The following is a 15714-nucleotide window of genomic DNA, read 5'->3' on the forward strand; positions in this document are numbered from 1 at the left end:
AACAAAAATTTCAATGATCTAAACTTTACTTCATAGAGTCATATAGCCTTCAAAATAGGTTTAGCTGTAGTGCTACACATTAATTATATTCAACTGCTTACCAAAATATCCTTTTGCTTTGGCAGCTAAATGTTACTATTAAAAAAAAGAGTTAAGTGCTTGAGGGAATAAGAATGCAGCAGAAAATTACAGGAGCCCACAAATCCTTTTTCTTAAATTTAATTTGTCATATATAAGGTTTTTATATACAATCAGTGTGCATTGTAACAGTTTATATTAAAAGTCAATCAAGTTTATCTAAAATGTTACCTGGCTGCATAGCACATTTGACATTATTGCCCACATGAAAAGGGAAAACAAATGGATTTACAATAACTTTTGGCCATTTTGGATTCTGAAGTGTTCATACACCTACCCTTTTAAACCAAATGCGTCTGAAAATGTTTCCAGAGCATGCAGTTTAGAGCTGACATGTTATCTTACCATTTTGTTATTACAAACACAATACTGACTAAAAAAGGAAAAAGAAAATGAAAACACATGTATCTAATAAAATAGTCAATATAAAAAGAGGACTAATGGAATTAAGTGGCCCCTTTCCCCATTTTTTACATTCTAAACAATGATTCCATCAAGACAAATCATTAAAAAGTGTTATTACACTGATTTTTTTTTTTTAAATAAGAAGGCCTGAGTTGGTAGGGAAAGGAACAGTCAAAAAAAGCCTGAGAAGGGGAAGGAAGTAAGGAAAGCTCATTTAATCCATTTACAATAATTTACATTATTTTGTGTGTGTGTATGTAAAAAGGCATAATAATAGATCACAAACAGGAAATTCCTGGCTATTTTACAGATATAAGTACAGAATTTAAATATTCAAGCTTGTGATGAAAAGCGGCAAGGTGGTCGCAGTGTACAATGTAAACAAGTAGCTTTGGAAAGTGAACAAAGTCCTTGAGTGTTTTTTCTTTATTAAGAAAAGAACTCTCTTTCATTCCTTCCTGAAACATGATCACAGGTCAGAGTAAAGTTCATATACAAACATAATTTAAATGGAGGTCAGTCTAAAATCACTGACCTAAAAACAGTTTTATCCAGCCTACATGGAAGGGCAGTGTTGAGGTCCCTGTAATAGTAAACATTTTCCATTTCTTTAAAAAAGAAAAAAAAAAAAGTACTACAATATTTGTAGTACAGTGCAGCATAATCCTTAAATATAAAAATATTTTCTCTTCTGTTGGGATAATAGACCTTGCATCCTGGAAAGAAGTAACAATACTGCTACTGATAGAAGATCTGTTTATGTCTTTCAAGTCATGTAAGGCAATTACTGTGTTGGTTTATGATATATGGCTAAAAGAAAAGTCCAGAAAGACAAAATATCAGTTTTTGTTATGTTTTCCGACTACTCCAGGTATGCTCAGGTGTACTTTTGTGTTCAGTTGAGTGTTCAAATGGAGATCTGGAGCCATAAGGAGACCTCTGCTCTAGTGGTGACCGAGGCCCACTACTGGAAGCTCTGTGGTCCATTTGCCAATCTGAGTGATACCTATAATCCCTGGAAGATTTATGATGTGTATATTCCGAACTTGACCGATGATCTGAATGAGAACGATGATCTGAATGAGAACGATGATCAGAATGAGATCTATCTTTTAAACTTCCTTCCAAATTTGACCTGTGATCTCTACTTCTATGATCATCCAGTTTTCTGTGTTTCTCTCTATCGCTGTAATATCTAATAAAAGAAAAATTAGAAATTTTAAATAATGCAAATGAAATGTTTCCAAATAAAATCTTATTAAAAAACACAAAAATACTTTAAAGCATACTTTTAATGGTATACAAGCTCAGTGTTTCATTACAAAACTACGTAAGTGAGCTTAAAAATCACTAGAAATATCCCTGTATGCCTTTGGAAAAAAATATTCGATTCATAAAACTAAAGTGATTCACACAGAAAACATCCTGATTTCAGGACTATCCCAGATTGTGTTTTCACATAAATTAGTTTTCCCCCATGAGTTTTATTTTTAATGGAACAGAATACAGAATCCCCTCCACCAAAATTCAGCCATATTCCATCAAGCTTTTATTTTACCCTATTATTACATTTGAAGAGTTTTTGAGCCAATATTCTCCAAAAACCAACAATGAATCTGTGTCTTATAATTACAGAACTTCCTACACTTTCCTCTTATTGTATTTTGATTCTAAATTTATAATTTGAAAAAAAAAAAGATTTTATAGACCAGTTCTTAATATTAAAAAAAAAGTACTATATACTGGGTTTTTCTTATTTATAAACAAACACCTTTATTTCACATAAGGCTTGATTACTTGAAGACTGAATTGGCTAATAAGGTCAAACACAGAATATAAAATAGAGAAGACATGAATAAGCAAAATTTCAAAACTGATTGTCAAAGTTACCTGCTGTCCTGCTTGTAGTGATCCCAATCACGATGATCTTTACCATTACTAAAAGAAGAATAAGGTCTTTTCCTAGAGTCACTCTTTTTGTAAGAATCTCCCTGATGTCGGTCTTTATGATGATCATGATACTGAGATAAGTGTCTCTCAGATGAATAACTGTCCCTGCTGCTATCATCGTGATTTGTATTCTCCTTTATTCTTTCTACCTCTGTTAGATAAAAGAATCCAACTTTTGTTAATCACTTAAAATAAAAATACACGTAAACACAAGTAACTTTGCTGCTAGATTATAAGTACTCCTATTTCAACTCCAATTAGATAAAATCAGGTCCCAAATACAGGCATTTAAAGCCTTTAGAAATGATCTATAAAAGCAGTATTAAGCTTACGAAAGGATCGCTTTATTGTGAAATGTGAAAAGTCACAATAGAAAAATATATGGCTCATTTCCTTCTCAGATAGATTATACTTTTATGATTTTTGTACAGAAAGAATGCATTATTGTATTCTAAATTGTTTTTATCATCATTTTAACAATTCTACAATTTCTAGAAACTGGTAAAAGGTTGATTTTTGGAAAGGTTAATAATGAGCAAAAAAGAATTATTGTTTAAGATAATAGATTCAATATAATAATGTAAGTATTACCTAAAACAAACTTAAAAAGGAAAAATGATTTTTAAATTTACTTCCTAAAACAATCAGTTAAGACTTACCTGGATTTCGAATCACTTGAGCATTCAAGTTGCTGTTCTGGTCATTATTTTGCTAGAATAAATACACATATATAAGAATCTTTGAAGTGGCTTCAAATACCCTTACAAAACAGGAGGGGGGGGGGTGTGGGGGAAAGCCTAAAAGGAAAAACTTGAGGCTGAAAGAAGTCCTTACATAAGATATTAGAATATATAAATGTATGATTTGCAGATATATTTTTTAAAGCATAAACTATTTGTCCAATGACTTTTTAAAAACATTTGACTGTGAAATAAGTTTACACTTAACAGAAAAGCTGCAAAAATAGTACCGGAAGTTCTCATATGCCTTTCACCCAGCTTCTCCTAATGTTAATAATATCTTATGTAACCATGGTATAATGATCAAAATTAAGTAATTAACATTGGTACAACACTATTAACTGAACTACAGACTTTATTCAGATTTCATATTTTTCCACTAAGGTGCTTTTTCTGCTCCAGGATCTAATCTGGAATTCCAAATTACGCTTAGTTTTCATATCTAACTTAGTTTCTTCCAATGAGGGACAGCTCCTCAGTTTTTTCTCCCATAATTTTGACACTTTTGAAGAGTACTAGACAGTTATCATGTAGAATCTTTCAGTTGGGGGTTTGTCTCATATTTTCTCATGATCAAATTGAGGTTATGCATTTTTGCCAAGAATTCCACAGAAATGATGTACCTTTCAAAGTGCATCATACCGGGGGGTTCACGATGTCAATATCTTATTACTGGTGATGTTAATCTTTATCGCTTCTTTACAGTGTTGTCAGGCAGGTTTCTAAAAGTTATTATTTCTCTTTGTAATTAGTAAACATCTTGGAGGAGATATTTTTAAACTATGCCAGTATCTTATTTTCTTGTCCATTAATTTTAGCTTCCTTCAGAGGATCTTACCTGCAACAATTTTTACTGTGGTGCTCTAATGGTAATTTTCTATTCCCTTCATTTCTTCTACATAACTTGAATTCTTAAGGAAGAATGTCTCGGTTTAATTACATAAATTAAAAGAAAAAGTTATGCATTAATTTACCTGAGATTCCTGCCGTTTTTTAATAGCATGCTTATATAATTTATGTAATTTTCTTGCATCAAACTCGGTAAACTTAGATACAAAAATCCACAGGTTTCTAGAAAAAGAAAGGGCAAATTAGTCTGGTGGAAAATATTTAGCTTTTTCATGGAATCCCTTCTCTCTAGATAGAAATATTCAGACACACATACTTAGCCCTCTATGAAATAAACTCTAAGGAGATTATTTCTAGTGTTTTTAAAAACTTCGCATATAGATAAAACTCCAAATGAAACTAAACATTAAGTTTTATTTTTCTTTCAAATCCCTTCTTTTATAATTTTTGGAGTGATAAAGTAGTAATCAATCCTAATTTGAAACCAAAGAGATATAAATTTATAAATCGGGAAGGGACTCATGATGTGATGTGGACAGGTATAAAAGGAACAAGCTATATTAGTAGTTTGAGTAAAGATAACATCAGATAATATGGATTCAGTTTGTGAAAGAAGAGTCTTAAACAATACATTAAAAGCCAAAAAGATACCAGGTACAACATGGTATCTTTAGGCCTCTCTTCCCATCTCAAGATAACTGATCATAGTACTCTTTCATGATAAATTCATATATAGCCTGTGAATACTTCTCAACACAGCTTCCTCAGCACTCATAATCAATGATGCCTGAGTTGAAGTCTATCTGCCATCACAGAAATAATAATGGTTTCACATGGCTGCAATTTTTTCTTAAATGATTAGTTTTTCAGTAGGCATGTTAAAGTATGAGTTTGAATCTTGCTTATATAAACAGGATAGAGAAATTACTCTTTAGTCAATGATGGAGTTCAGCAAACTACCCAATATCAACATCTTTAATAAGTTAAGCAATAGATTTTAAGGGATTAGAAAATAAACCTCCGTGTATGAATAATGGCTTCCCAAAAGAAAGCCATCTTCCAGTGACACTGATGGAAGGAAGAAGGTCTAAGAGCAAAAATTCTTAGTAGAAAATAACTTCATTCTATTTTATGGGAGAAATAATATTACACAGAAGCATTTAATTTCGACGTTTCTAAACAGGCTGAGACATATTTCTCTCAAATATCAAGCTTCTATTGTTTATCATTACAAAGCACACATTAAATTATAAAGCCTTGGGGGTGGCTCCATAGTGTAGTGGTTAGCTCGTCTGCTTTACATGCAGAAGGTCCTTGGTTTGGGTCCCAGGTGGAGCCACCGACCATACCCCGGGTGTGCCAGGCCCCCTGAGTGCGCTGAAGGCAGCAGGCCCCGGGTGCATGCCGTGAGTGTGTGGGAGGAGACGCCCCGCCTTCAGAGATCCAGTTCTTAAGGGGAAATGGCAACATACATAGGTCAGAGGTGGAAGTGGGGAGGGGAGAATTAATGCATGGGGGGGGAGGGGGATTATAAAGCCTTGATTGAATGTGATACTACTGATCTCAGGTACTTTATACAAGTTTTATATTTTCAAAACTCTTTTCTATTATTTAATTCCACAAATAACCAACCTTTAGGAAGGCAATAAATATAGAAGTTAATTTTCAAAATAAGCACATAAGGTACAAAGGCTAAGTGATTTGCCTAAACTCATACAGCTAAGTAAGGCTTGAAGACAGGCTCCTAATTCTCTTTCCACTAAGATCAGTAATTTATAGCCTTTTGATTTTGGACATCGACATGTGTGAATAGCTGCTGGTTCGTAAACTACTAAAACCTTGCTAAGTGTTAGTAAATTTTGGAATGCGTAAGTCTGAGTTATCCACTAACTGCAAAATTAAGAGAGCACATGTGCAATACAGAGATGGACATCTGGTGATTTTCCACAAGAATTCTTATCAGTGTTAAGTCTGTTGTGGCTTTGTTTTACTAATTATATAATACCATTAGTATTATCAATTTAGTTTGTGAAGGTTGTTTGCTTAACTGTAGCATATAATGACACCTCATCAATATTTTGGCCTACAATTTTACAAAAAACCGCAAGTGTTAAGAATGCACTGCAACTTAAAGAGCAGCCAGCCATATCCTTATATTTAATGCACGTATATATACATAATACTCTCAAAATTTGCTTCCATAGTGATACTTTATAGCCTGTAAAATTAGGCTAGTTAAATAAATTGCAACATATTAAGGTTCGAGACTGATATTACCAGGCTACTTTAAACTAATGGAACACTTTCACAATACATATACATAGATCATTTTAATTTTTTTCAACATCATGAAAATTTTCAAACATACATCAAAGATGTAGGAATTTTACAATGATCACCCACCCATATACCTACTACCTAGATCCTAATAATATTTTCTATGCTTGCCTTCTTATTTATGTTGCACATATTATTTCACACATCTATCCCTGTCAATCCATCTAAATTTTGATGCATTTCAAAGAAAAATGCAAGTATTAATATATCTCCTCCTAAATAATTAAACATTGAAATAAATTCTGAATTCATATCATTAACTAGTCAATACCTGTTTAGTTTTTTTTTTTAAATAAAATTTATATACAGTAAAATTCACAACTTTTTAAAGTTTACACTTGCTGAGTTTTGCAAACTAACATACACCGTATAACTCAAAACCATATCAAGAAAGTTTGGTTTTGCTTCTTCCCAATGTCTAAGTTATTTTACGAATGGAGAGTTTTAAAAGACAATGGGATTAGAAATAGTCCAAGAAACTGAGAAGCACTCTCTAGACTACATCACTCCATGTAATCATCAAAGGTGTGAAAGGATAAAGAAATAGCTAATGCCAAGTCATGAAAGATAATTCTTTACACAAATTCTAGAAAAGTCTGTCATCAGGTAGCAGTTGGGAAAATTAAATCATTAGCTTCAACACTAAGAATATTAAATAAAATCTTTGTAACTGATATCTAATTATCCAAATCCTGTTATTACCCAATGTTTGACATTATATCAAAACAGCAATTATAAAATTAAAATGACTGCAGTGTTCACAGAGTTCACCGGATTCTTTTAGCACACAAAATAGCTAAACATTTGTTAAAGATTTTTTTTTTAAACTACAACAAAAGGCAAAAAAGAATCAGTGGATCTTTAAATCGTTAAGAATACTATATAATTAAAAAAAGAAAAAATGAAAAATAAATAAATAAAATGAAAATTAATGAAAGTGGGAGGGAGAATAATACTATGTAAGGGTGGTGGTCACCAGAAGACATAAATATGTATAATATACATGATATTAACCTGGAAATAAAATTTAAAAGCAAACTTAGTTGAGAAAACTGATATATGATAGAAATGAAATCAACAGCTGAGAAAATTCATCTAGCCCTTAAATGAACTTAACAGACTAATTCATCTACATTCTACAGTTAACTCATAAGAGTAAAGGGTACAGAATTAATAAACTTCGCATCCTTAGTTCATAATAAATTTCTTTTTAAAATATTTTTCCTCTAGAAAAATCTAGTCAGGAATTAGATTCTGTTCCTAATTATATCACCTGCTGAACTCTGTAATCTTGGCCAAAACCAGAGTTAGGACTAGCATTAGCACTTACACAAACCTAAGAGTGAGTCCCTCTTTAAAGTTCAGCCCTGGATGCCTTCTTAGCCATACCCCACTCCCAACCCAACAAAGCCGTTCACTTGAGTCCATTTTTTCTTTTATAAAATAGAAGTAAATTGTTTGGATTTCCTAAACATGACATTGTTAAAAAGATCAGTTAGAATAAAGAATACGTAAGTGCTCTGAAAGACAAATGAAATAAAAACATACATTATATTACTAAGATTATCACTTGATTGAAAGTGATTTTTAAATAAAAACTAATATTCCATTTCCATACCAAATATTCATTTGGTCAACAGATGTATAAAAAATCTGAGTAAGAAATAAAGCAGTTTATTTTAGTTACTGTAAAAACTGCTTAACATCAATTGCTCTGTAATTATGAGTCAAGTCTCTATCTTTATAATTACAGGTAAGGTCTGTGTCTTCTTTCATTTTGTAAAATCAATAACTATAGCTGTGTTCTTAGGGTGGGGTGGGGTGAGGTGGGGTAAGATGAGTTAGCAGTTCAATGACAGCTTTTAATATATGGAACTCTTTTCCTTGCTCCCAAGATTTTTTTCACAATCTTACTCTGAGACAGCACTCAGAGTAAACGCTAATTTACTTTCTGATATATTTCTCAACTGGAGTCTTTCTGTTCTCTCTTCCCCTTTAAAGAAATCTGGTATAACCAGAGACAGTGGCAGGCAGCAGGAATAAGCACCAAGGAATATGAAGTCAAAGTAGAAGGAAACTAAATGGGGGAAAAACAAAAAGGTAATATGCCAACTGGGTAAAAAGAGGGATCAAACCTTTGGAGGTAAAGACAAACATGAAGAAAAGCCTCCTGGCTATTGGTCTCTTTTCTTTCATATATCCCCACCCCTTTTCTAATAACAAACTAAATCTGAAATAGCATTTATTTGTTTTAGGCACTATGTAATTTCAATAAGATGTTGTTTATTTCTAACCTAGAAAGCAAATAAAATAGATTCCTCCCTCTTCGCCACCTCAAAAATCTAAATTCTGTAAGGTCTTAAAAACTAGTATGTAGTACACAATGACATACTTTTGGATAGAAATCATGCTCTTTTAGTGTGGTGCCTGGTGGATACTAGACTTATGAGGAGGGAGTACTTCGTAAACTATGTAATAGTCTAAGCACTATACTATAATACCTGAAACTAATATAATACTGAATGTCAAAAAAAAAAAGAAAGAAAGAAAAAGAAAAAAAAGAAACGGAAAAGAAACCAGGTTCCTTTACACTAAAAAGTAGGGGAGAACTTTTAACATACTCCTTTAACTAAATTTAACTTTAAGAATAATTCACTGCATTGCCTTTATTTTCCTAACTTTATCACAAACAATCAAGAACACGTTTGGGAGCTACTAACAGAAAATTTAACTTTGGCTCTTGAATACAGAAAGACAGAGAACTGGCTATATTCTCATTAAACCTTAATATATATAATTGAACTTTATTGTATTCTTGTTCTATGGTTCTGTGTTTTGGGAACCGTCGTGAGTTGAAAGAGCTTGAGAAGAATAAAATAATTGTTTTATGGTATTTAAGAAAAGCATTAAAGCTCCAGTACATATATTCAAACCAAAGTAAGAGATTAAGCCAAATGGTATAAATATAGTACTTTAGGATTATTATCTCTCATTCCTCATAATATATCATTCAATAATTGGAAAACATGTAGTGCCCCACAGTTTATAACGGGCTTCAAGTACAGATGTTACCATTTCACAGATGAAAATACTGGGGGCAACTGTTCAAGGCCACAAAGTCAAAAATTAGGCAAGATGGAGACTAAGCACATCTTCTGATATCAACTCTAATGATCATTCCATGGCATTACAGGTACATGATTTCAGGCTATTATTATTGTTCCATGCATGGCTTTAATTTCTTTAACCTTGATAGCTCAGTTTCACTTGTTTTCAAAAGCCTAGTGACCATAATTAACTTTTTATCTCCTCTCTCTAGAATGGGTCCTGGTTGAGTTTAAGGAAAAAGGAGAAAAGTATAGAATTCCCCCCCCCCTTTTTACTTTAATCATTGTCAATCCTCCAGAAATACGGTATTAGTTTTTGTTTTGATGTGTAGCTGGCACTGCATATAGCAGAGAAATCAGCAGACTAATAAACTGATATCAGTGACTGGTTTGTGCTCATTTTATTTTTTTCCTAACTTGTCTAGTAGTTTGGTTTAATACTGATCTGGATTTGGTAATCATTAAGTGATCTGTATAGTAAAGCAGTGCAGATTTAGAATTTAAGATCAACTGTACTGCTGCTGCTTCTAAAATAAAGGGGAAAATAGAATTCTGCATTTTACATTGCTTGAGGATATTATTTTTTACAAGGCTTTATACTCATACCCAGAAGATGAACTGCTAAGTTTACATAACAATACATTTATTTGTCTGGCATACCAATTTCTAAAGATATTATGTAAGATTTTTAAAAATAAAATGTAATCTGAATTTTAATGAAACAGCTTTCACTATTTCTTATTTAAAGGTAGAGATTCCAACTGTGATTTATTATGATGCATAATTAAGCAATCACTTATGAATAAAAAGCTTTAAAGTTAAAGGAAAAAAAATGAAAACAATCATCCTCAGGTTACCTCTCTAAACATTATATAAGTTATCTAAACTTCAGAAGTAGAAAAATACATTGAAATATGAGACAAATAGATGGTTACATAATCACAAATTTAACACTTACTTTCTCCACTGCTTGATTTGTTCAGGATTCGTATACTCTTTCAGACATTCTGTGATATGGTCTCCAATTTTTATTAAACACTGTCTAGTATGCTCCAGTTGTTCTCTTTCTGAAAGGCCTTTCTCAGGCCTATCAAGTTGTTTCAAAGCTGCTTTGACAGGCCTCATTCTTTCTTTACACTTTAAAATGGAAAAATAAAAACATAAATACAAGTATTAAAAACACGAATTCAACAAAGATCTTCTTTCAATGATATTTACATGAGTAAAAATAACATTGTTTGATGCTAAAATAAGAATTAAATCTCACCTCACAGCTCTTAAATATCTGGAGTTTCCCCCACAGATTCTCTAGAAAGCAAAGCTTTCCATTATTATTTAAAATCAGTCTTTGTGTAAGTAAAAGCTTTGGATTTTTACAGTCTGTAAAAATGGTACTTTTTACACTGTACCACTCTATTATAAGCACTCTTAAACAGAATGTTAAAAGATAAAATATTTCAGAGTTTAATATTCTATACTCACTATAATATAGAATAAAATATAAAAAATGAGGGTTTTTACTGGTAAGTTATTAAAATCAAAATGACTGCAAGTATAAATTGTCTACTCCTCTAAACCTTTGAGACAAAACAGCTAATAATGAATTTTGCTACTATCATATTTTAGTGGTCAGGGAGTTGGTGGTTGATAGAAACCAACCTTTTTCCCTGGCCTATATTATCACTGGGATGCTAACAAAAGAATGACATACTCAAATTATATGATTCAGCTGAAGTTCAATTTTTGTAATAAAAACTAACCTATACCAAAGCCAGAATAAAGATATTACTAAAAAAAGCAAATTATAGATAAAATTTATAGATAAAAATGCAAAACAAATTTATAATTAACAATAATTATATCTACATTATCTAATTATATGAGAGGGAATTCCAGGAATGCAAGAATGGATCAACTACAGACAATATATTTAGTTGAGTCAACAACATTTATTTTAAAAAAGAAATCCTCACACATCACTACTGTGAAGGGTCATTCTTATTATAAATTAAGTGTATATATATATTTGCAGATTTGTATCTAAGTACTCTAATCAGTTTTACTCCAAAAAACTTGAAAAGTTGTCCACCTTTTGTCAGGAATACCTTAAAAAGCTTTGGAATTTTGTATTCTTTATTTAAATAAATTAGAACTCAGCCAGGCCTGATGTCTTTTTCTAAAAAGGGAAAATCTTTAATATCCTTTCTAATTTTTAGCATTATTCATAGTTGTTCTCTATATTTCCTGTTTCTTGTTCAATTTTGGTAGTTTATAATCTACTAGAAAAAATATTTATTCAAAATATGTAAATTGAGTACAAACTATTTTCTAGGTATTGTTCTAGAACCAATAAAAAGAGCAGTAAATAAACAGAGACCCTGCCTTATACCTGTACTCTAGCAGAAGAGAGCCAATAAACAAGACACAGTGTGTTAGAGGATGACAACTATTATATAGAAAAATAAAGCAAGAAGAAGTATGGAACTTTCTACTTTATATAAGATTTCAGAGAAGGATGATGTTTGAGTAGACATCTAAAGAAAATGAAGGAGTAAGCCATTTTGAGCAAAGAGAAGAGCAAGAACAAATGTCCTAAACTTGGTCAAAGGAACAGTATGAATCCAGTGTGGCTGAAACCAAGTGAGTGAGAAAACTAGCAGGAGGTGATGGGGACTAAACCAGATGCTATATCTTTTAGGCTACTGTTATCAATCTTTTATCCTATATGAGAGGGAAAGCCATTTGAGAATTTTAGGCAGAAAAGTAACATGTGGTGACTTTATTCTCCCTATAACAGTCATTATCACTCTCGTTGCTATGTGAAGAATGAACTGAGGTATAAAAGGGCATACAGGCAAGATGAGAAGGGTGGAAGCAGTGAGAACAACTATAAAGCGATTGAAATAATCCAGAAAAGAGATAGCTGGGGCTTGAACCAGTGGTAGAGCTAATATGATTTGCTCATTGACTGTAGGTGGATAAAAAGGAGAGGAATTGATGACTAAAATCTATGCTGAAGTCAAGGTCTGGAGATGGGAATTGGAAAAATGACAAATACTTGTAAAGTACTTGTAAAGTTATCAGAGGTTATGCATTACTTAGAAAATGCGCCTCATCTGATTCTGACAACAGACCTTCACAATACCACTTGATTTTATAGAGGAAATTAAAGCTTGAAATGACATCTGTCAAACCAAGTATGACCTCAAACTCTACTCTCTTAAGTGCTAAATTATACTGATATTTCGAAAAACAAATCTGTAAGACATAAGGAAAATCAAGAGGTGTCAAATAAGGCAAAGATATCACAGTAAATATTGAGAAAAGGCCCCTTAACTTAATAATCAGAGCTATTCCCAAGTAAAATTTACAGCTGACCGTTGAATGATGCAGGGGTTAGGGGCACCCACTGGCCCTCTATATGCACAGATTCCCAACCACCAATTGACCTTGAGTAACTTGGGTTTGAACTGCATGGGTCAACTGAAAAATATCCGAGTATAAGTAGACCCGCACAATTCAAACCTGTGTGTTCAAGAGTCAACTGTATATAGCAGTAAAGTCCTAACCATGTAAGCTGAGAAGTCTGGCTCCAAAGTCTATGTTTAAGACTATTCAATTCTTTCTCTCCATAATTCAAGAGATTTGAAGATTATTTATGAAAGTTAATGGAAAAAAATTCATTGGGTACATCAGGCAATTTTCCTTTTCAGCATTATATTAACAAGTCAACAGGCTAAGGAGAGGTCCCTCTCAGTGCCTTTACTCTTGTCTCTCACTGTTTCTCACTGTCCCACTCACTCTCTGCCTCTGAGAAGAGACCACACTCTGTCTATGGAGTGTTATCCCTTTTCTAATAAACTTTCCTTTTTGACTCTTTAAAAAAAAAGGCTAAGGAGGAAATGTGGGCAAAGAAAAGAGGCAAGAGGTGCAATTTCACCTAACTCAGTAATGAGGCAGGCAGAGTAGGGGAAGTAGTTCAAAAGCGTTCAATGTTTTCACCTCAGAAAAGTAAAGGCACACCACTACCACTCTCCACTCCAACCCACCCCAGTGAGGGTGTAAAAAATCAAAAGAAAACGGATAGAAGATAGATGAAGATCTAGATCAGAAATGGAAAGGTTAGCCTTAAAAAGGTGCTAAGGAATCCCAGCATGTGAACATAAAGAGAGAAAAATGAAAATCCAGAGATAAGGTATACATTCAAGTAAATAAAATGGAAGACAGGAGCAAGAACAGCTTATTGTGAATGTTCCCAATATTCTCAGGATTGGATGGATGTCAACAGCCAAAAGTGAGAAAGAAAACTGGCAGGAACTATTATATTTAAAGAGCATAAAAAATATTTAAAGCTAAATTAAGGCATGTCACAGGATTAGTAGGAAAATAAATGGTTTCATTAATCAACACTCTCTAGTCAGGATACAAAATAGAAGAAAATGGGACAAGGTGAGCTGGGATCAAGAATGGCATAGTAGAGGTCAAACACAAACATAATTTTAAAATGTGAAAATTTCTCTTTCGAGTACAGCATTTGATTATACCAGTGATAAAACCGGTTTAAGATTACACCTAAGTCTAACAAGTGATGGGGTTATGTTAATAGCTCCATACAGTATAAGATTCAGATTCTAGAAATCCCTGAAGATTCTTATATGACCATGTATATACATATATCTGTGCATACATATAAATGAGATATTTATAGACTATAAATTTTCCCTTCAATTGCTACCTGTAATTATATATTTTCTATTCAAGTCCTAATAATTTATACCTGTCTCATAATCAGTCTTTTTTTCTCTAACATTATTACTCTTTCTTGATTTTGTTCTGTATCTAGACTTTTTCAATCATCTATCAATCTACTAGCATCTCTGAATTCAATAACAACATCCAACACAACCACTAACAATTTTCTGAGCAGAGCACTGTTTTGAAAACTTTTACATGTATCAACTCATTTAATCCTCATACTTTCCTAACAGCAGCACTCTGGCTTCAGAGTCAGTATATTTAACCAGCATACACGCTGCTTTCCCAACACTGCAACCTCACTATAAAGTTTTCCTCAAAATTCATATTGGAATCAATTTCCAGTTGAGACAACTATGGGTTCCTGATTATATCCAGTAACTAAACCATATGGGAAAAGGACAAGATAGACTCTCCTTTACTTGATAAAAAGCATGAAAGCATGTAAAACCACTTTATTGTAGACCAGTGTTACTCAAAGTGTGGTGTATGAACCCTGTGATAGTCCACAAGGGGATAGGTACAGAAATTTTAGAAACTATTTTATCAATTTGACAGTGCAATTTTCTGTCTACTTAATCTAGGAATAAAACATATATTTTCTATATATTCTTTAAATTTTCACTTCTTGTTTTCATTGTATATTCTAAAAATACTAGACTGCAAAAGACTAGAAAAGAACCTAGTCCTTCACTGTAGATAAGTACTACTTTTATATAGATGATAGGTTCAGGAATTGAAAGGTTTAAAAGTCGCTCTAAGTAGTCCCTACACACCTCCTCTTAAAGTCTTTATTTTATTAAAAAGTTTTTCTAAGTTGATTCTAAATTTAAGATACCTTTCAAAATTTAAATATATCATTTTTATTAATCTGAACTGCAGTACTATCAAATTCAAATACATTTCTAAATTAAAAGCTCCAAAAGATGAAATTGCAATTTAAATGTTATAAGAATTACTACTAATAACCAGAAAGCCTACTACTTACAATGCTGAATGTCTTTTGATCCAGCTCTTCAGATTCTTCTGATATGGGAACTGGTTCACCACTTGCAGTGATATGAACTGGAGCATCTGACACTGCAGACTTCTTGGATCTTTCTTTGCTATCAGACTTGGATTCACTCAACTGAAGAAAAAGAGAAAATAAAAATGAAACCTAACAACAAAAACAAAATGATTAACACCTGCAGAAAATAATTACTCTCTTATTATATTTCATAGTTGCTATTTACATTTATTATTCTTATCTATTTTATCTTTTCCCATTTTATTTGGGGAAACTAAAAATAAAACTACTCAGTAATATTTCCTTAAGGAACTTAAAAAAAGGATTCGAACCTATTTTTCTCCTCTACTAGACACCCACATGTATTTTAAAAGAACTGTTACATTACTAAGGCTAATTTGGGCTGATAGGCAATTTATTTTCC

General features: G+C 32.4%; 1 protein-coding gene across 2 annotated transcripts in view; it reads right to left on the bottom strand.

Annotated features, from left to right (window-relative positions):
* Positions 1-203: 203 nt before the first annotated feature.
* CHD1 (chromodomain helicase DNA binding protein 1) overlaps positions 204-15714 on the bottom strand; it is a 70796-nt gene continuing 55285 nt past the window's right edge. For both annotated transcript variants that reach the window (XM_039875175.1, XM_039875174.1), the window contains 6 exons: positions 15270-15410; positions 10485-10663; positions 4208-4304; positions 3153-3204; positions 2434-2644; positions 204-1738 (listed from right to left, as the gene is read on the bottom strand). In XM_039875175.1, coding sequence (XP_039731109.1) covers positions 1393-1738; positions 2434-2644; positions 3153-3204; positions 4208-4304; positions 10485-10663; positions 15270-15410 — 1026 coding nt within the window. In that variant the 3' untranslated portion in view covers positions 204-1392. The remainder of the gene's footprint in view (positions 1739-2433; positions 2645-3152; positions 3205-4207; positions 4305-10484; positions 10664-15269; positions 15411-15714) is intronic.

Source organism: Pteropus medius, unplaced genomic scaffold, assembly GCF_902729225.1.
Source record: "Pteropus medius unplaced genomic scaffold, Ma_sr-lr_union100, whole genome shotgun sequence".
NCBI classification, from domain to species: domain Eukaryota; kingdom Metazoa; phylum Chordata; class Mammalia; order Chiroptera; family Pteropodidae; genus Pteropus; species Pteropus medius.